This window comes from Sorex fumeus, unplaced genomic scaffold (genome assembly GCF_029834395.1).
Source record: "Sorex fumeus unplaced genomic scaffold, SorFum_2.1 ptg000037l, whole genome shotgun sequence".
NCBI classification, from domain to species: Eukaryota; Metazoa; Chordata; class Mammalia; order Eulipotyphla; family Soricidae; genus Sorex; species Sorex fumeus.
Window position 1 is genome coordinate 65,349,210 of NW_026606094.1, and position 22,157 is coordinate 65,371,366.

Below are 22,157 nucleotides of genomic sequence, written 5' to 3' on the forward strand. Positions count from 1 at the left end.
AAAAAAATCAGGGCTTATCTTTTTGACTGATTTTAAATTTCACTTTCCTAATAATGTGTTCTACAAAATGGTGATTGGAAATTTAAACAAAAGGGATCTTTCCATACACCTCAAAGAAATGATGCAGAGCAATAATTCTCTTTACTCCTCGAGTAAAGGTTAGAAATCTGAGTTCTGTGAAGCAGAGGCAGTCACTGATATTAAGAGGTCAGCCACTTCTGTCATCCTCAAGTGCATAGGACACTCACAAGATAAAGGAAATCTTCATGTCCTCCACAGATCATAAAGGTGCCAGACACCTACAAACACAAAAGCCCATTTCTATGACCTAGAAGAATTTAAGTTTTAATATACACTGTATCTTTCTAAACTACAACTACTCAATAAATAATACAAATGTATTTCTTTTCTTAATTCTTTATTTATTGAATCACCGTGAGAACAGTCACAAAGCCTTTCAGTTTAAGTCTCAGTCAGTCATACAATGATCAAACACCCATCCCTTCACCAGACCACATTTTCCACCACCAAGAACCCCAGTATACCCCCCTCCCACCACCTGTTTGCAGATTTCCACTTTACTCTCTCTCTCTACGTTGATCATATTCGATATTACGACAAAAGACCCACCATTATTATTTGGAATTTTCCCCAACAATCAGACCTGCTAAAAAGACATCATTAGATAATTTGTTTTCTATTGCTGGTTATGAAGAGCATATGATGTCGTGCGGTTTGTGGCCACGCAATTTTGGATTTCTGATATTCAGTAATAAATCTGGACGGATTACTGCCGAAAGCCACTGGGTTCTGAGATTGGTTTGTGTGCCTCTGGGATCATGGTCATTCAGGAGCCGGAGGAGGCATTCCTGGGTGGCAACTCGGGATCTTGTCAGGGCGGAGAGCAGGGCCGGTTCCACCCCCATCCCATGAGGCCCCACGTGCTTCATCACTGCAGTCTCATACCTGGCTGTCCATTAGGCTCTGAAAGATGGTGGCCACCATGCCAGCACCGCCAGGGGAAAAAGGCGGAGGGACAAACACCCCTTCCCTCCCAGGGTGGCACGGCACCATAGTTTAATGCACAGTCCAGATGCATTTCTGCCAAAAGCTGGTGGTATCCAAGATTGGTTTGTGTGCCTCTGGAATCATGGCCATTCAGGAGTCGGAGGAGGCGTTTGTGGGAGGCAACTCAGGGCCTCGTCAAGGCAGGAAGAAAGGCCGGTTCCACCCCCCATCCCATGAGGTCCCACATGCCTCGTCACTGCAGTCTCATACCTGGCTGTCCATTAGGCTCTAAAAGATGGTGGCCACCATGCCAATACCACAAGGGGGAAAAGGTGGAGGGATGAACACCCTTCCCCTCCTACGGCAGCATGGCACCATAGTTTAATGCACAGTCCAGATGCATTTCTGTTGGGCATTATATTTGCTCAAATTTTCCCACCACCATTCAAGCTTGCCTTCCAGGGACAGACGCTAGATCATTCACTTTCCATTGCTCACTTTGGATATCAGGAAAGGTGGCGTGGCCACATTAGCGGCCATGTGGTCTGGAAGAAAAGTCCTGGTGCCCACATACCGGAATCATGCTTGTAGAAGCTTATGGTCACTGGGAATCCATCTGGAGAAGGTGGGGAGACTGCACCTGCCCCATCTGTGACCTCCCGGCGATATCAGCTAGGTATGGGGCCCAGAGAATTCTCTGGGTGTTGTGGTGCCTGCCGGCCAGGTTTCTTCTACAAATGTATTTCAATTCACTTATCACAACTAAGAAAACCAATGAACCAAGCAGCACAACTTCTGAGTTGCCCAAATGTCATGCCTGAGTTTGGATCACTGTCATGGTTCACTGAGTTTTTATACACATGGTACAACTATCTATGTGCTTACTTTTGTAAGATTTTATCGAAATATTATTTCACATAAGCTATTTCCTTTCTAGTACTTATTAGGACATTATGTTGACTTCCATATAAGTGAATTTCATTTTGCAAATTTTATCTCAGGATTGAAACTGAGAGATTCAAAAACTTTTGTTAGATCACTTCACCACTTTCTTCACCACAGTTTAGTACCTGAGAGATCTTCCAGGTGTCATATAGTAAGTGGATTTTTGGAATAGGGAGTTGGAGTAGTTGGCTTGGTCCACCCTAAGCATGTGAATCTATTAAGAATTGTAGAATCTCCTGAAAAAAGTGCAGCCCCTAGGATTATATTGAAAGTGATAATGATAATAAATTTTGTTTAAAGAGTAAAGGCCTGAGGGTTAAAAACACAAGACTACTTATTTATGCCTCCTTATAGGTTAAAAGAAATTACCAGTGTATCTAAACAAAACACAAAGTTGGTGTTTTAAGTCCTAAAAAGATTTTCAGAAAATACTATCATCCTTATTTTTACATTTGAGATGACAGAACAACTAAGAGTTTATATATATATAGTACTAAGAAAGGAGGCATTAGGGTCAGGATTCCTGCTTTGGATCCTACTCAATATTAGATGCAAGACTAGAACAAGCTTCTACATTTCTCTGCTGCCTGCTTTCCCTCTGCCAATTGAAGAATTGCATTAACTCCTATATCCAAGGTGGGCTGGAAGAATCTAGAGCCACAAGAACTGACTAATGGATAAAGAAACTATGGCACATCTACACAATAGAATACTATGCAGCTGTCAGGTAAAATGAAGTCATGAAATCTGCTTATAAAAGGATGGACATAGAGAGTATCATGCTGGGTGAAATGAGTCAGAAGGAAATAACAGATAAAGAATGACAGAATTTATTTGTGGTATATAAAAAATATATATAGTAGAAGAATAATACCCATGGCCAGGGAAAACAGGGGTTAGTAGAAGACTGGTCAATGGCTGGAACTAACCACAAGTGTGTGTGGGGTGAGGGTAGGTAAGACAGAGAAAAGAACACTATGACAATAATAGCTGGGAATGATCGCGCTGGACAAGATCTAGGGATTAAAAGTAGGCAAGGGATATTCTTAATAACCTTTCAGTATCAATATTGCAAACCACAATGCCCAAAAGGAGAAAGAGAGTGAGAGAATGAGAGTGTGTTGCGTGGGTATGTGTGTGTGTAGTGTGTGGGGTGGGGTGGGGTGTGTGTGTGTGTGTGTGAGAGAGAGAGAGAGAGAGAGAGAGAGAGAGAGAGAGAGAGAGAGAAAGAGAAGCACCTGTCAGAGAGGCAGGCAGGGGATGGGGGTGATGGGAAGGAACCTGGGTACACTGGTGCTGGAAAATGTACACTGGTGAAGGGATAGGTGCTGGAATACTGTATGACTGAAATCCAATCATAAACAGCTTTGTAATGGTCTATCTCACAGTGATTCAATAAAAAAGTTAAAAATATGGTCCCTAGCACTACCAAGAGTGAGACCCCTGAGCACAGATCAGGAATAAGTCCAGAGCACCACTTGGTGTGACATCTCCCTGCAAAAAAACCATCTATAGGGGTTCATAAACTGCCCTGTTCATGGTTGCGCTCGAAGAGTATGAACTAATAATCTACAATTTAAAGATAGAGCAGTAAAGAGAAAGCTGAAATCTAGAAATGTAAGAAAAAGCATAAAAATGAGTGAAAAAAATCAATGTTTCCCCCTCACTCCCAATAAAAAAAATCTGAATGAGGACAGAGACTAGTACAGCAGGTAGACCGCTTGCCTTTTATGTGACTGGCCAGGGTTTAATCTTAGACACTGTCCTGTGTGGCCCAACCCTGCCCTGTCAAAAAAGAAAAAAGAAAAAAAGTCTTGAGTGGAGATATGAATCAGAGTTGTTCACGGAGATCAGACCCAATCCTGGTGTTTAGAACGGAACACAACATGTTCTGAAGAAGCAAGACTGCTAGAGAATGGGGGCCCAGGTGGTGGGAAAGGGTGCCCTGGAACTCACAACAAGCCCCAAATCCACAAAACACACATATGGCCAAAGGGTTCCGTGAGCAGTCCCTCAGACAGAGTGCAAGGCATTTGCCAGCAACAGCTCCAGGAGCTTTCTTCTTGGAGCCTCCAACGGTACGCCAAAAGGAAAACAGAGTAAGGTCTCAGGACTGGGGGACACAGAGCACAGTGAGGGGACACAAGCAGCAGATCGTAAATCCATCTACAGACCTTATGACTCTCTTGAGTTGGAGGATGGCTGGTCCAGGCCTTGGGGTATCCCTGGCTGGTAAGGGCAGCGAGACTCACAGCTACAGGCCCAGGCAGAGACAGTACCAACACGAGTACTGGAGACTGAGGCATGGGAAAAACACAGGTGGCTCTAGGTAAAAACAAAGACCTTACAATTTCCCCAAACACATTATTGGGCACAGGTTTATCCAGTCTCAGGAGCTGAATAAGAGAAATTAAGGAAGGCTGGGTTCTGGTGTCCGAACTCAAGGACGGAGGCCAAGAGCCCAGTGAGGAAGCAGGGACTGCAAAGTAGGGAGCAGGGACTGACTTGAACTGATTTTCAGCAGTAGCCAAGTTCTACAGCAAAGCAGAACTGGTGAACACAAACCTCAGATTGCTCCGAACCCTGAACAAAATCAGACACCCAGCCAGCTCTCAAAGCAGAATGAAGAAGGGCCCACCAAAATGAATGAAGACAAGTCCCGAGGGTGCCCACTATCTCCATGATCTCAGATGATGAAGTCGTGGTAAAGCCCTTTCGTTCCTCAAAAATGATCAGGAACAATTCCTGAGCAGAGCACAAAGTTAGTCCTGTGTACCACATACCTAAAACTGAGGCTAAACACCAGAAGGAAAAAAGGGAAAAGGTCAGGATGACCATCTCCCGCCCCGCCACTCTGTAGCTACTCTTTGGACTTCCACTGTCATAAGCTCTAACTATAGTCTTTGCTGTTACTTTCTATGATGTATACATTACTGTGCAAACTTTTATATGACTCCTGCAGAATTCCTTGGTTTGACTGAACATGCTTTACAACCTAAGATTTCAATAAATCTGGAGCAGGACTCTTCACTGTGAAGTACATTTTGTGCTAGTTCTGGAATACTGAAATTATTTTTTAACCATTTTTATCGAGGTACCAAGATTTACAACACTGCTGAATCATACTTTTCACGTATATATCATTCCATACCACACCACGAGTGCCTGCTTCCCTCCATCTGTGTGAAGGACACCACTCAATTTCCTCCCAAAGTTATTTTTTATAGTGAGACAATCATGTTGCTTGTGGTTGCTGTGGGAGCCTGTCTTTTCTGTGGATTCATCCTCCAAAACATACATTCACATGTGCACGGACAAGTTTTAACTACCAGCAACCTCTGCTTGGGTATTATCAACCTATCCTCATGCCTGTTGTGAGTTTTGAAAAGTTAATTTAAAAATTATTGAGGGATGGGATGGGGGCATGCTGGGGACATTGGTGGTGGAAAATGTGCACTGGTGGAGGGATGGGTGTTCGATTATTGTATGACTGAAACTCAAACATGAAAGTTTTGTAAACTGTACCTCACAATGATTCAATAAAAAAAAATTTAAATAAAATAAAATAAAAACTATTGAAAGGCACATAATAAAATAAATCCACAAAATAATAAAATTTGAAATATAGTAACTAAAATTCTTATTAAATCCTGGAAACAAATGAGAATGAAGACATGATTTGCCAGAACATATGAGCCAAAGTAAAAGCTTTTCTAAGACGGATGATCACAGCAATACCAATGTTGAAAGCCTACAATTCACTGCTACATGGATGAACTGGAAGGAATCCATCACACATGTAAAGTATAGACACAGGAAAGGAACACAGACTCACCAACAACAGACCTTGAGAGTCAACCTGTAGAACTGAATTTGCTAAGTGTGAGCTGTGACAGAAGGGACTTACAGACAATGGAGGCGAGATGTTGGGACTCTGGCCATGCATGTGGCAGAGCAGCATTCTACACCTAAAACCTTACTATTAACAGTATAGTAAGAGCAGTGTCCAGATAAACAGGTGTAATAATGAACCATATACTAAAGAGTGAATTAAAACTAAAAGGAAACAAAATCCATTTACTCCTATTAATCTGAGTAAGCTAATTATATTAAACAAGTTCGACCCTTTATGTGTGTGTATACATATATATATATATATATAATTGGACATGAAAAGGGGGTTATACACACAAGAGTGGGGGGAAATACTACCAAGAAATAATTTAGCAAGATGAACACAGAGTTCTCTTTATGAGCTAAGGGTTCAGTCTGAAAAGTATCACATGCTCAATTCAACTGAGTGGAGCTGCTCACTGGGCAGCTCCTTTTGTTTCCCAGAAGAGATCCCAAACACTGAAGAATCCACATATACTAGACATCCCAAGAGGAGCAGAGAAGTACAGCCTATCTCATCTGCACATGGGAACCAACTCTGAATAGTAAGATTGTATCTGGTTAAGACAAAGTAAGGCATTGAATAAAGCCAACACACAAAGGGAAAGTGCCCTAACACTGGGGAAACCCTCCTTTTCTAGTAGCAGATGCTAAAATTAGAAATAGGCTTAAGAGTCCCAAAGTTCCCAACTTAGATGGCACAAAAGGAGGAAGAGATAAAGGGTCTCAGGGATTGGGGAGAAGAACTCAAGAGACCCGAGGTACCTGTCTTGCACACGCATAAGAAGTTCAATTGCCAATGGCATGGCCCCTCAGTACTGCTGCAAAAGCAGGAATATAAAGAAAGTTGTTAAATGAGTAACTCAATTTCCTCCCTTAAAAACAGAGAAGAAGAGCAGCGGTTGTGGCTCAGCAGAAGAGCACGGCCGGGCACGTAAGGAGTTGGGCCAGCAGCAAGACCCCAGCACTGCAAGCCACACACTCCACCCCAAAATAAGTGAGACCCCAGATGTCTAGCAACCACCTGTGTGAAGTCCATAAACAAGGGCACAACACCCAACACCACAGTGCAACCTGACACCACACACACACACACACACATACACAATAAACTCAAAGAGGCAGCGGATTTTAAACCAAAAAAAAATTCAGGGAGAAACCCAACGTTTCTCCCTGAAAATCAGAGTTAAGTTTGGAGCATGGCCACAGCCCCTGAAACACAAGGACTTAATGCAGAACCCAGCAGCTTGGAGCAGAAAAGTGAACGGACTATGTGTTAATCCAGGCCATCATGTCTGCCCGGAGGTGAAAGGGTGTTGCCCCATTCGCCCTCTCTTCTCTGGAAAGAAGGATGGCGGCCGCATGGGAGCCATGTGGACAGCAGGTATGAGCCGGGGGTGTGGGGGCAACTAAAACCTCATGGGAAGGGGGGGGGCTTCCGGTCCGTCCTTCACGCCCCACCGAGGTCACCAGTTGCCCCCCACGAGCGGCTCTCCAGCACGGCCACAGCCCCAGAAGCACAAGGACTTAATGCAGAACCCAGCAGCTTGGAGCAGAAAAGTGAATGGACTATGCGTTAATCCAGGCCATCATGTCTGCCAGGAGGGGAAAGGGTGTTGCCCCATTCACCCTCTCTTCTTTGGAAAGAAAAATGGCGGCCGCATGGGAGCCTTGTGGACAGCAGGTATGAGCCGGGGGTGCGGGGGTGACTAAAACCTCATGGGAAGGGGGGCGTTTCGGTCCGTCCTTCACGCCCTACCGAGGCCACCAGTTGCCCCTCACGAGCGGCTCTCCAGCACGGCCACAGCCCCAGAAGCACAAGGACTTAATGCAGAACCCAGCAGCTTGGAGCAGAAAAGTGAATGGACTATGCATTAATCCAGGCCATCATGTCTGCCCAGAGGGGAAAGGGTGTTGCCCCATTCGCCCTCTCTTCTCTGGAAAGAAAGATGGCGGCCGCATGGGAGCCTTGTGGACAGCAGGTATGAGCTGGGGGTGTGGGGACGACTAAAACCTCATGGGAAGGGGGGCATTCTGGTCCGTCCTTCATGCCCTGCCGAGGCCACCAGTTGCCCCCCACGAGCATCTCTCCAGCACGGCCACAGCCCCAGAAGCACAAGGACTTAATGCAGAACCCGGCAGCTTGGAGCAGAAAAGTGAAAGGACTATGCGTTAATCCAGGCCATCATGTCAGTCCGTAGGGGAAAGGGTGTTGTCCCATTCGCCCTCTCCTCTCTGGAAAGAAAGATGGCGGCTGCGTGGGAGCCTTGTGGACAGCAGGTATGAGCCGGGGGTGTGGGGGCGACTAAAACCTCATGGGAAGGGGGGCATTCTGGTCCGCCCTTCACGCCCTACGGAGGTCACCAGTTGCCCCCCACGAGCGGCTCTTCGGCACGGCCACGACTCCAGAGCACAGAAACCAATTTCTTAATTATCTGACTTTCAGCAGAAATACTTCCACGGTTAATAAGTAAAATAGCAGAAATCCAAAACCAACATTTAATTCTTGAACCCAGCTGTAGAAAGCAAATCACTTCACAATGCTTTTTCAGCATGTCTGATTGGGGGGGGGGGGGGAGGGGGGGTAAACTCTAAATAATAGTGGTGAATCTTTTATTGAAACAATGAATCTAATCAAAGCAGATAGAGTGCTAACTAGAATTCATCTGCCTCACAGGGACTGGGAGGGGTGGGGAGTGGGGTTTTATTGGGGTTCTTCATGGTAAAAAATAAGTATTGGTAAAGGGAAATATGTTTGATATTTGCATGACTGAGACCTAAACCTGAAAGCTTTGTAACTTTTCCCACGGTGATTCAATAAATAAATAAATTTTTTAAAAAAATTTAATAAAATAAAATAAAATAAAAATTTTGTGGACCACTTTGCAAACCACAGCACCCAAAAGAGAGAGAACAAAAGGGAATGCCCTGACACAGGGGTAGGGTAGGGTGGGATGGGGGGGTGGTGGGGGAGGGATGCTGGGGGCACTGGAGGTGGGGAATGGGCACTGGTGGAGAGATGGGTACTCAATCATTGTATAACTGAAACCCAAGTACAAAAATTTGTAAGTCTACAACTGTATCTCATGGCGTTTCACTAATAAAAATTTTTTAAAAAATTAAAATAAAATAAAATTTTGTGGACCACACCTGGCAATGCTTACAGGGGTTACTCCTGGCTCTGTGCTCAGGAATCAGTCCTGGTGAGGCTCAGGGGGCCATATGGGGTGCCAAGAATCAAACACGGTTTGGCTGTATGCAAGGCTAGCACCATGCCCGCTGTACTGTATCCTACCTGCTGTACTATCACTCCAGGCCCATGATTAAAATCATTACGGAAGAAAATGGATGAAGCTTGGGGGGAAAAAAAATCAAGTGAAACACTGGTTTTTGGGTTGGGGATGGGTGACAATAAAATAGAGATGTTCTCTCAAGATGTTCAAAGACTGAAAAGATACCAAGGCAGCCATAAAAATTACCAATAACAGAAATAAGAGATTATACTATAAACCCCATAAACACTTAAAGAACAATCAAATACTATAAAACCTTACGTGAGTTAAGTAAAATCATTCCTCAGAAATTATAAATCACTAAAAAGACCCAAGATAAAATATAAATTTTATATTTATATGATTATTTACCAACATCCCTCAAACAGAGCTACTGAGTTTTCAGCAGAAATTAGCAAACTTATAGCATATATTGAAAGGGAAAAAAGGAAAAAAAATATCACAACCAAATGGAATTTATAAGAATACAAGATTGATAAAGTATTTTAAAATTTATGTAATTCATTATAACAGGCTTTAAAAAAACAGGCTGGAGCGATAGCACAGCGGGTAGGGCGTTCGCCTTACAAGCGACCAACATGGCCGACCCGAGTTCGATTCCTCCGCCCCTCTCGGAGAGCCCGGCAAGCTACCGAGAGTATTCGATATGCCAGACACAGTAACAATAAAGTCTCCAATGGAGACGTTACAGGGCCCGCTCGAGCAAATCCACGATCAACGGGAGGGCCTTTACCTTTACCTTTACCTTAAAAAAACAGTACCAGGCTGAAGAGAGAGTAAGTATAGTGGGTCAGACACCTGAGGCCTTGTACCCAGGTTCGATCCCTGACATTGCATACGGTCCCCTGCTCCCCACCAGGAGTGATCCCCAAATACAAATCCAGAAGTACACCCTGAGCACCTCTGGGTGTAGCTCCCAAAATTAAGTTTCCTTTCCAGATGAATAAATTAGGTTGCGCATACAGTACAATCGATGCTAAAATGGGACATATCTGTGGGAGTAATTAGTAAAACCAAGGATATGCATGGAAACCAAATCATTGTTTCCAAAATGCCTTGGCTAAGATCTTAAAGCATAAAATGTCTATTTGCTCATACTGCTTATATAAAATAGCATCAAATAAAAACAGGTTTTAAACAGTTGTATGTCTATGTGCACTTTCCAGCAGGCAGCACCATCCTATATCCCATCTGTGATGGCGTTACTCAGTCACTTTCAAAGAACTGTAGATGGAACTAAGAATACCAAATAAAGGAAGGGAAAGCATGGGAGTGAACAAGACCAAATGGATATACAAGAGGACATTGATGGAGAGTCTTGGGCACTTAAATGGTGTCGAAGTTAAGTGTACACAACAATATCATAAATGTCAGCACTACAGTGACCATGCACCTATGCTATAATCTTAAGAGTCAGGAAAAAAAGGTAAATGGGGCCAGGAGAAAGTACAGCAAGTCTACCAAGCACTGATCTGGGTGTGATTCCCAGCACCCCACTGTTTCCCTGCAAGCACCTCCAGGTGTGGCCCTAGAAGTGGCTGAGCACTGTCAGGTGTGACCGAGGTATCTCCAACACGGCCCCAGCAGCACTGCAGCCTGGGGTCCCTCCACTGAACCAACAGCTAAGAAATGTCAGTGGGGACCCTGGACCTCATGACCACAAAACTGCTGGCTCCTCTGACCAAGAACTGCTGGTGAGAACATCCCCTTAAGGATCTCCTGGTTGGGACACCTCAAAATTATTCAATCCAGTGGAGACTTCACCTAACAGAGTTCATGATCCTTGAGTCTGAACTTCATTTGGAAGCCTGTCACCTCTACCCATGCTGAGACAGTGCTGCTTCTCAGCACACACCCCTGCCAGACTGCAGGGAAGTGAGCACTTGCTGTGAGCCAACACAGAATTGTATGGTTGTTTCGCTTGCCCCTCCCCAACTAGGTAACACTTGCTTACCCCCTTCCTCTGCTCTTCACTTCCCTTGTGTTGCTAGAGTCTAGCTTAATGATATTGTCATTTCAGCTTCCTACCTGAGCAACCAGACAGGCCTCCTATATTCTGTCCTGCCTCTGAGATTCAGAGTCCCTGTAGAATCAAGATTCTGATGGTTTCAAGAGATGTATTAATCAGAGCTGGAGTGATAGCACAGTGGGTAGGGCGTTTGCCTTGCACGTGCAGACCCGGGTTCAATTCCCAGCATCCCACATGGTCCCCTAAGCACCGCCAGGGGTAATTCCGGAGTGCAAGAGCTAGGAGTAACCCCTGTGTATCACTGGTTGTGACAAAAAAAAAACAAAGTATTGCTCTTGTGGAAACAGATGGCCTCTAAAACCCACCCACATCAAGCATTACTGTAAATGCAATGTGGATGACAGACTTTATCCATCAGATGTTGCTTGTTGATCTCACAAGAAAAAGTGCCTTTTCAGAGGCTTACACTTCACTGATCAGTCTTCCACTGTGGTCTTGCTGCTTGCTGATCTCACAGGAAAATGTGCCTTTTCCAAGGTTTACATTTCACCGATCGGTCTTCCACTGTAGTCTCAAACATGGGCATCCTCACTGAGTGTCCTACCAGAAGGACAGGCTGACTCGAGGGTGACTGCTGCCTCTTCCTACTACATCTTACCATCAATATAACACTCCATACTCAAAAACTACAAAAGGTTAACCTTTTTTGATTGTGAAAGGAAATCAAGGGCTCTCTAAACGTTCCCTACAAACTGGGTGTCAATTTTGCCTGCATGTTATATAGGAGCTATATTAAGATAATCCCATGACCCTACAAAAGAAAAGCTTAGTAAGATTTCCCACAAAAATTTTTAAAATCTGTTTCAATCTCAGAAGCACCAAGAAGGTCATTAAAAGAAATCATTTAGGAGCTGGAGCTATAGCACAGCGGGTAGGGCATTTGCCTTGCACGCGGCCAACCCGGGTTCAATTCCCAGCATCCTATATGGTTCCCCAAGCACTACCAGGAGTGATTCCTGAGTACAGAGCTAGGAGTAACTCTGAGCATCACCGGGTGTGACCCAAAAAGCAACAAAAAGAAAAAAGAAAGAAAAGAAATCATTTAACTCTGCTCCGAGACTAATTAAAAACAATATTTTTGATTGTCATTTCCAATCTGAAGTTTGGTCATTTTTGTGTAGTACACTGGTTATTTGATTTCCACAGAGACCAGCTCACAGATACATCAGAGCCTGTACGCAATTTCACGATGCTTTAGTTAGTAACAACTCCCTCACCCCCACCATGTTACCGAAGGAGAGAGCTTTCACTTTTTATTTAATTATAGAAGACAGTGAGCAGGAACAGATCTTACTACAAAAACATCTTCAGCTTTTTTCCAAGAGTCATCTTCCCAATTAAATTAAATTCAAGAAAAACCTAATAACCAGGTCTGGAAGTAAAGTCAGCATACACATATTCTGTATTTTCTAGCGGGCTTGTGATTTGCGATTTCTGTATTTGTCAGATCACACAGTCAAATCTTGGCCTCTGGAAATATAGTTACATTGGTTATTATCAATGGCAGGGTCCTGCGAGCAGATAGAACCTTAGGATCTACCTGAAGATCAGACCTAAAGATCAAGCTGGAATTTTTTTCCCTTCAGATAGTGAACTCTGTGGAAATATCACTCTATCTCTCTCTATTTTCAAAATTTGGCTCCAGAATGAGACAAACAACCTGGTCCTTGACTCTACACTTTATTTACACATAATTAACGGGTCTTATATTTACCATTACAGAACATACACCTTTAACACTGTAAGTACCTCTGAGATTTTTTTTTTTGGTTGGGTGTGTGTGCGTGTGTGTGTGTGTGTTTCAGTGTTAATCTCATTCTGCAACCAACAGGAATACTGATTACCATAGATACTTCTAATTACTTCAGCCTATAAATTACAAATCATAGTATTAGCATACAATAACCTCTATTATTTTCCACAATTAACTTTTTACTGTTTAATATCAATGGTAACTTCCTAATAAAAAGTGATTTTATTTTCAAATATAAAATCTAGTCAACATTTAAATCAAAACACATTTTAATACATATCAATCTGACAGCTTTGTTTTTAAGTGCAGACTGACATTCCTTAAATTTAGGAAACAAGGCTCATTTAAGACACTGACTGAGTAGGGGGAGAGAAAAAGAATTTTCAAAGGTAGAAGTCACAAGTTCTCCCAACAAAGTCCTTCCTCAAATCCTAGTCTAACATGTTCACCTTTCTGAGCCAACTTAATTCAGACCTGTTGGTCACAAGGACCGTTTGTAGAAGAATGCTTCAGTTGTGGACATAGCAAAAATCTACTCTCGAAGTATATCAGACAACAGAGTGGATATGGAAAAGAAATAGATGCTGGGGCCAGAGATAGCACAGGATTACATTAAGGCACTTGCCTGACACACAGTCACCTCTTGTGGTCTCATGAATACCACCAGGTGCCACTCCTGAGCACAGAGCTAGAAAAATCGCCTAAGCATGAATTGGATGTGGCCCCAAAACCAGAAACATAGAAACAGGTTCTTTGAGCTCCCTTTCACATTCCACATGTTTGGGGGCAAAAAAAGCTACCTAATTTTCCTTCAAAAAGTTAGTTTTCCCGTATCTTCATTTGTCAAATAATTATGTAAGTGGTAAAACATTTAGCCAATCTGTAGACTATATGCTTATCATCCCAAACTGAAATGGCCAGAAACCATTTCATCTCTGCCTGAGACAGAAAATGTACAGGATACACTACCTCCAAGAACTTACAGGAATTCCCTTGTATCATCACTCAACGGCATGTGGCAGTAAAAAGATAAAGACAGCACAGTCTAGGGATGTAGCTCAGAGGGAGTGCTACCTTGACTGTGAGGCCGAAAGTTTGATCATGGGCACAGGAGGGGAGAGGGAGAGAAGGAAGCTGACAGAAGCCAAAGGGTACAAATACAACACACAGCACTGGCACTTCATAGCAGGCATTTCTGCCATGGGCCCAGATTCTGTCACTCTTCCTGTTTCATACCAGCAAAACGGGAGAAATTTCCGTACAAGCTTGGGATTCTTGGATGCATATGAAAGTTAGTTCCAAGTCTACCGTTCTTCTTTGTGCAGCTGGGACTCTGTGCTTCTTACCCCCTTACTGCCAGCTGGTCCCTGTGAGTTTCTGGCAGCAGAAGACACTGGACTGGAAGACAGGAGTGGAGGAACTGGGATGTGATCTTTCCCTTTACCAAATATAGCAGTCAGCATCATCAGTGGGTTTCACCCTCTAGCTGATCCAGGAACTTTCATCAGCTCCTCCCCTGCTCCCACAAACCCCCCACCCACCCTCCCTGCCGGCCCCAAATCTTAGACAATCAAATTCCTCCGCCAGGCTTCTGGGCTGGTAGTCTCAATCTCTTCTTTCCTTTGCTAGTTTTCTTCTGCCCCTCGGTGTTGAGGGCAGACTAACTTTCTTTGCATTCCCCTCCTATCTTCAAGCCCTCCGGCACCAGTACGATCCTCCATCTAACCTTTTGCCCTGGTGAAATACCTACTGTTTCTGTGATCCAGGCCAGATCAACAAATATAACAGGAACTGATGAAGAAGCTAAAGTAAATTTCTCATTGTTCATATCAACATGTGGTATGCATGGACCAAGCACTGTCTTGACAGCTAGAGCATGTACTATCTTACAGATTTCCCCACAACATGAAAGATTTGTATCTGTGGGTCAGAGCAATAGTACAGCAGGTAAAGCACTTCACACAGCCAACCCGGATTCAATCCCCAGCAACCCATATGGTCTTCTGAGCCCCACCAGTAGTGATTTGAGTGCAAAGCCAGACGTAATCCCTGTGCATTGCTGGGGGCAAAAATAAAAAGATTAGAATTTGTTATGATTTAAGTAGCACAGCGGTAGGGCGTTTGCCTTGCACGCAGCCAACATGGCCGACCCGAGTTCGATTCCTCCGCCCCTCTTGGAAAGCCCGGCAAACTACCGAGAGTATCTCGACCGCACGACAGAGCCTGGCAAACTCCCCGTGATGTGTTCGATATGCCAAACACAGTAACAACAAAGTCTCCAATGGAGACGTTACTGGGCCCGCTCGAGCAAATTGACGAACAACGGGAGGGCCTTTACCTTTACCTTATGATTTAAGTTATCTGGATTTGAGAATGCTCAGAAAGATCTACCAGATAACAGCAAATAACACTCACTTTTAGTGAGGGAAACCTTTTTTAACATTCACAGCTCCCCCAAGGAAGTGGTCACTATCACCCCCAATTTAGAAATGAGGCTCCAAAATTTTAAAACCTGTTGAGAATCACGATGTATGAGATAATTCAACAATGGAGCGGGGATATAAATCTAAGCCTGACCCCGAGGGTGCCTGAAGAAAACCTAAGTCTTTTCTAGATCCATCTCACTGTTTGCAAGCACAAATCGCAACCAACTTCCTGTAGGCACAACCTTGCATTCTGCTTTTCGTTATCTCTTAATTTTTTAACAGTCCCATTCCTCTTTAAAATGTCATTGCTTGCTTAGCAAAACAGCATCATCTGTGCTGAGAAGTGCCCTGGATTCTGTAGCCTAGACTTAGGGGCTGAAGAGATAGAACAACAGGCAGGGCACTTGCCTTGCAAGCAGCCAGTTTGACACTTAGCACCAAATATGATCTGGTCCCCTGAGCCCTGCCAGGAATGATGCTGGAATAAAGATCCAGGAAAGTCCTGAATACTGCAGGACATGGCCCCCAAAATAAAGTCTGAATTTAACTAGTTGTTTTCTCATGGTTATTATTTAGTGTGATTCTACTGACTGAATTTTTTTTTAATTCAACATTAAATTAAAATTTAATTCGGGGGCTGAAGAGATAGTATAGTGGTGAGGGCACTTGCCTTACACATCAACCTGGGTTCAATCCCTGGCATTCCACATGGTCTCCCAAGCACCACCAGAAGTAATTCCTGAGTTCAGAGCCAATAGTAACCCTGAGCATCACTGGGTGTGACACAAAAAAAATAAGTAAATTTAATTCAGTCAACTTGTATTTTTTAGACAAAAATAATTTATTTGTGGGGCCAGAGCAATAGTATATAGCTGGTAGGGTGTTTGCCTTGCATGCAGCCAACATGGGGTTAATCCTCAGCACCCCAGATGGTGCCCCAAGCACCACCAGTAGTAATTCTTGAGTGCAGAGCCAGGAGTAACTCCTAAGCATCACTGGGTGTGACCCAAACCCCTGTCCCCCAAAAAAAGTTTATTTGTGTTGCTGTGTATTCCCAATGAATTAAGTCAGCAGGTCCATGACATCTGTACAATGCACTTCTTAAGGTTTACATTTATTATAGTTGCCTCTGCTCTTCCGATAGTCTACTTTTAATTGATTCCAAAGTATTTAATCTATCTAGTCGAGGTCTATCTCCACTACCAGGGAGTGAATAGATGCAGCATTATCACTGTTAAAGATCAGGCTTTGGGAAAGACAGCTACATACATAAATAAGTAAAACAAAAACTTGGGCCAGAGGCCGGAGCAATAGCATAGCGGGTAGGGCGTTTGCCTTGCACGCGGTCAACCCGGGTTCGATTCCCAGCATCCCATATGGTCCCCCGAGCACTGCCAGGAGTGATTCCTGAGTGCAAAGCCAAGAGTAACCCCTGATTATCGCTAGGTGTGACCCAAAAAGCCAAAAAAAAAAAAAAAACTTGGGCCAAACCCAGTGATGCTTAGTGATGACTAGGGTCCAGGAATGGGTGGAGGGAGTGGGGCCACTCCCAGCAGTACTTTAAAAGACAATACAGTACAAGGGATAGAACCAGGCCCTTAAAAAGCATGCAAACCTAGCCCTAGTAGTTATCTCCCTAATCACTTATATAAACCATTATACTTTTAATGTAAACAACCGTTTCAAAAAAAAATCATTATCATTCAAGTTATCGAGGAAAGATTTTCCTACTTTAGAAGAACAATGAATTACTCAACCCACTCCTCAATGACCCCTGACAAGAACTCAATAAATTTGAAATATGAAAGGAAAAAAAAGTCATTAAAAATTTAAAGGAGTCGGGCAGGAGAGATTGTAGTTCTTGCCTTGCATGCAGCCAACCCTGGTTCAAATCCCCTGCACTGCCAGGTCTCACTCACACAGCCAGGTATAGCCCAACCCCCACCCCCACCAAAAAGTGAAGAGGCGAATGGATAACAGTATCAACATTTATTTTCAAACTGACATAACTCAGCAACTTGCTTAATTCTTTAAATCCTGTTTTCCTACATTTAAATGATGAAAATGAAGATATGTAACCTTGCTACTAAGAACTATGGAGATGGTAAAATGAAATACAAAAGTTTGGCCAGGGAATTCAAAGGGGGGGAGTCCATGCCGGAGCCCTGGGTTGCATCCCTGTCACCGCACAAGCACCACTGTCCACCTCCCCACCCAATCCAACAGGAGAAATACAAAACAGTTAACGTGACTAAACTTTTTGAAAGTCATCAAAAATATAATAAACTAAATGCTTTCAGCTGGAAAGATAGCTCAGCAGGCTAAATGCATACTCTGAATGCAAGATGCCTGAGCTTGATTCCCAGCACTTCATTTATCTGGTCCCCTGAGCACATCAGGTGGGTCAAAAATTTAAAAAAAAAAAAAAAAACCAAAAAAAACAACTAAAGGCAGAGCCAGAGAAACAGTATAGTTGGCAGAGAGCTTGCTCCGCACTCAAATCGACCTGGGTTCCACCCCTGGTCAGTCTCAATGTATCAACAGAAGTAATTCTTGAATGCAGAGTCAGGAATAACCCCTGAGCACTGCCAGGTGTGGCCCACCACCCCACCCCCACAAAAAGTTTCAAGGCTAGGGAAATAAGGTCAAGGGGCAGAATCACATGTTCTGTACATGAGAACTCTGGGTTCGATCCCCAACACTGAACAACCCTGAGAACCACCAGGAGTGACCCCAAGCATAGCTGGCTGGTGATCAAAGAATAAAAATAAATAACAAAGAATTAAGTCAGTAATTCTGATAATGCAAGAATTGTTTTAAAGTTCCAGTCCCAAAACCACTGAAGTTCTTTAAAAGATGTTCACCTAGGGGCTGGAGTGATAGCCCAGCGGGTAGGCCGTTTGCCTTTCATGTGGCCAACCCGGGTTTGATTCCCAGCATCCCACATCATCCCCTGAGCACTGCCACGAGTAATTCCTGAGTGCACGAGCCAGGAGTAACCCCTGTACATCGCCAAGTGTGACCCAAAAAGAAAAAAAAATGAAAAAAAATGTTCATCCAGAACAGAAAAATATGGTTCATTTATTCTTGGAAATTGCTGTATCCAGAGGCTAGAGAATATGGCTCAGTGGTAAAGCACCTGTTGCATAGGTAAGTCCCCAAGTTTGATCTCAGGTATGAAAAATAAACAAGCCATCTGTCTCTAATGTATATACAACACTACACTCTTAGATGTTCTTAACTTGGAAAATATTAGAGTATACGCCTCCAACCCTGCATCACCCGCAAAATAAAAAAAAAAAAACCTCTTCTTGCCGAACCAAACTTAGTAAAATTTTTTTGAAGATTAAAATATTCTGAATATAAACTATTTGTTACCAAAAGGGTCTCTGGAGAATCAGATTTCAGATCAACTTCCCTCATCTCAGCACCGAAGAAATTTTCTAACCATTCTTTACATCTTGAATTTATTAAGATGCAATATAGTTTACCTGTATGACCTCTTCCAAGGTAGGCAGGTTTTAAGAACTTCCAATTTCCATATTTGGGGTCTCTTGAACTGGATCTCAAATTCTCACTGTAACATTATTATGACTCCCTGGAAATTTCTGGTAAGACTATTTAATTGTGTTAAATGCTGAGCCTATGCATAATCACTATACTTGCAACTGGCAAAAGATAGCACAACACTTAAAATAGTGTTTGTCACAAAAATAACTGGTAATTGATCAGAGAGATCGCTTAAAGGGCTGAGTCCAAGCTGGACATGCAGGAAGCCAGGTTAGATCTCCAGCACTGGTCCCCTGAACATTGCAGGGAAGGACCCCTACACACTGAGTCAGGAACACCCTCTGAGCATCCACAGGGGTGGCCCCAAACTACACCCCAAAAACATTTTTTTTGCCAAGAAAGGAATTTTGTATTTTAAAAACAACAAAGTCATCAGAAACATCTTCCAAAAATGGATGAAGAAGATAACTCTTTCACCAAAAGAACCCACTTCAAATTTAAAAGAATCTCAGAGACCAGATTCAAAGACCTACCTATGAAGTGACAGAGAGTTAGGGGAAGGATAAAAACCTTTGGGAAAACTTAACTATAAGCTAAACTACTGAAATCTTAGTTTGAAACACAGAAGATCTTACCTCCCACTGTAAGTGAGGCGGGATATTTCGTATCTGAAGTTTCCGAATCCTGCAGAAGAATTAAAAAGTTTTTAAAGAACATAATAAAAGCAACATTGAAATTAATAGTCAACCCTGAAAGTTTAAAGACAGCTTAAATATTAGTTCTACATTAACAATAAGCCAATATATAATAGAAAGTATTTCCCAATAAGGGGAAAATAAAATTTAACCATCATGGGTAAAATACTAAGATCACCTTAAGATTCCGCAGAATTCCACTTTTCTCTTTCCTGGGCACACCCAGCTCCTGCATGCAAAGCACGCACTCAGTCTGTCAGGCAACCTCTCTGCTTTGGATCTTTATGGCTTATTTCCAAAAGCCACTAGAGTTGACAAATATTAAAAACATTTGACTGATAATTAAACTCTAAAGTCTAAGTTTTTAAAAGTTTAAAACCCTGTAGCCTCCAATTAACCAAGCCCAAACACTAAGCCTTGTTCCCGAGGTCACAGCCAAGAGATTCCTGTACTGAACTCAGGGAATGGGGTCCAGAAGCAAAACTACATACAGCATTTTCACGATCTCCTGAATGAAATTTAGCATCTTCAAGTATGAATGTTGGCACTAAACCATGGCAGAATTGCACTGGCTATGATTTGGTATCAGTATAAACCAGGCACTGTCGTAACATATTACGTTGTTGCTGATCTTTAAGGGTCACCTACATTCACTATTATGAACATAAGTGTTACTAGAATCTGTTAAGAAGCACATTACTCTATTATGAGTGTTAACAATTTGCTAAATTTATATCAAATTGGCTTTCTTTTTTTAATGTATTTATAAACATTATAAACATTTTAATGTATTTATAAACAAGAGGGCCATGAGTTTCAGAGTGCCAAAGGAGTCTACAGAAGACATTAAAAAATTTCCCATTTGGGGCTAGAGTACAGTGGGTAGGGCATTTGCCTTGCAAGCGGCCAGCCTGGGTTTGATCACCGACATCCCATATGGTCCCCCAAGCACCACCAGGAGTAATTCCTAAGTGAAGAGCCAGGAGTAACCCCTGTGCATCGCCTGGTGTGACCCCCCCCAAAAAAACATATATGCCCCCATTTATGAGGACAGAGACATAGGACAGTGGGTAGGGCATTTTACCTGACTGACCCAGATTTATCCCCGGCAGCTCATATGGATTCTGAGAACCATTAGGACATCCCTGAGTTCAGATCCAAGAGTAACCCCTGAGCATCGCCAGATGTGACCGCCAAAAAAAAGTTATTTTCCCATTTGTGCAACCAACTGTGTGACCTCATGAGCACAACCAAGTGAGAAAGCTCCCCAAATATGTGACCCCAATGCAACCATGTCACCCCAGACAGAGCAACATATTGTATTGTATCGTGTGCATGGTGCAATCATAAAATTATAAAATGTTTGTAATTATAAAATGTAAGAGGAAGGAAGCAGCATCTTTACACTGTTTTCATAAACAACAACCAGGACAATATACCAAAAACAAGGTAAGAAAGGGGAGTGCTGCTCATGAAAGGAAGAAAACTTGGGAGGTGGACTAGTCCAAACTGAAAACGCTGGGGCCTTCTCTGAGTAGGGGTAGATTCCCTGAACTCCCTATTTCCCCTCCCACCCCCATCCCTAAAGGACAGCCCAGTAGCCCCTGACCACACTCGGCATCTTCCCTCTACAACTAATTTCTAAAAGAACATGATGCTGTTGGATCTCCCCAGGTAGATGAAGCTGGACTGAAAACTCTGGGGCCTTCTCAGAATAGCTCGGCAGGTATCCCTTTCTGCCTGAATACACAGCAGGTCCAATACCACCAAATGTAGCCAAAAAAAACAAATAAGAAACACCCTATGAAAAAGATTTCTAATGGGACCAGAGCAACAGCAGACTGGGAACAGCACCTGCCTTGCACACAGCCATGCAAGGCCAGAGATTCAATCCCTGGCACACCAGATGCTCTCCTGAACCCACAAGGAGTGATCCCTAAGGGTGGAGCCAGAAGTAAGTCCTCTGGGCATGCCCCACCCCCACCAAAAAAAAAAAAAACCCTTCTAATCAAAGACTTTAAAACTGTTTTTGTTTTTTTTTTTTTTAATTTATTTATTGAATCACTGTGGGAAAGGTTACAAAGCTTTCAGGTTTATGTCTCAGTCATGCAAATATCAAACACATTTCCCTTTACCAATACTTATTTTTTACCATGAAGAACCCCAATAAAACCCCACCCCCCACCCCTCCCCGTCCCTGTGAAGCAGATGAATTCTAGTTAACACTCTATCTGCTTTGATTAGATTCATTGTTTCAATAAAAGATTCACCACTATTATTTAGAGTTTACCCCCCCCCCCAAATCAGACATGCTGAAAAAGCATTGTGAAGTGATTTGCTTTCTACGGCTGGGTTCAAGAATTAAATGTTGGTTTTGGATTTCTGCTCTTTTACCTATTGACCCTGGAAGTATTTCTACTGAAAGTCAGATAGTTAAGAAATTGGTTTCTGTGTTCTGGAGTCCTGGCCGTGCTGGAGAGCCGCTCGCGGGGGGCAACCGGTGGCCTCGGTAGGGCGTGAAGGGCGGACCGGAACGCCCCCCTTCCCATGAGGTTTTAGTCGCCCCCACACTCCCGGCTCATACCTGCTGTCCACAAGGCTCCC

At 43.2% G+C, this 22,157-nt stretch overlaps 1 protein-coding gene across 2 annotated transcripts in view; it reads right to left on the reverse strand.

The window, feature by feature from the left end:
- IGF2BP3 (insulin like growth factor 2 mRNA binding protein 3) overlaps nucleotides 1-22,157 on the reverse strand; it is a 157,339-nt gene that overhangs the window by 84,674 nt on the left and 50,508 nt on the right. For both annotated transcript variants that reach the window (XM_056118620.1, XM_056118619.1), the window contains exon 3: nucleotides 19,494-19,542. In XM_056118620.1, the coding sequence (XP_055974595.1) occupies nucleotides 19,494-19,542 (49 nt within the window). The remainder of the gene's footprint in view (nucleotides 1-19,493; nucleotides 19,543-22,157) is intronic.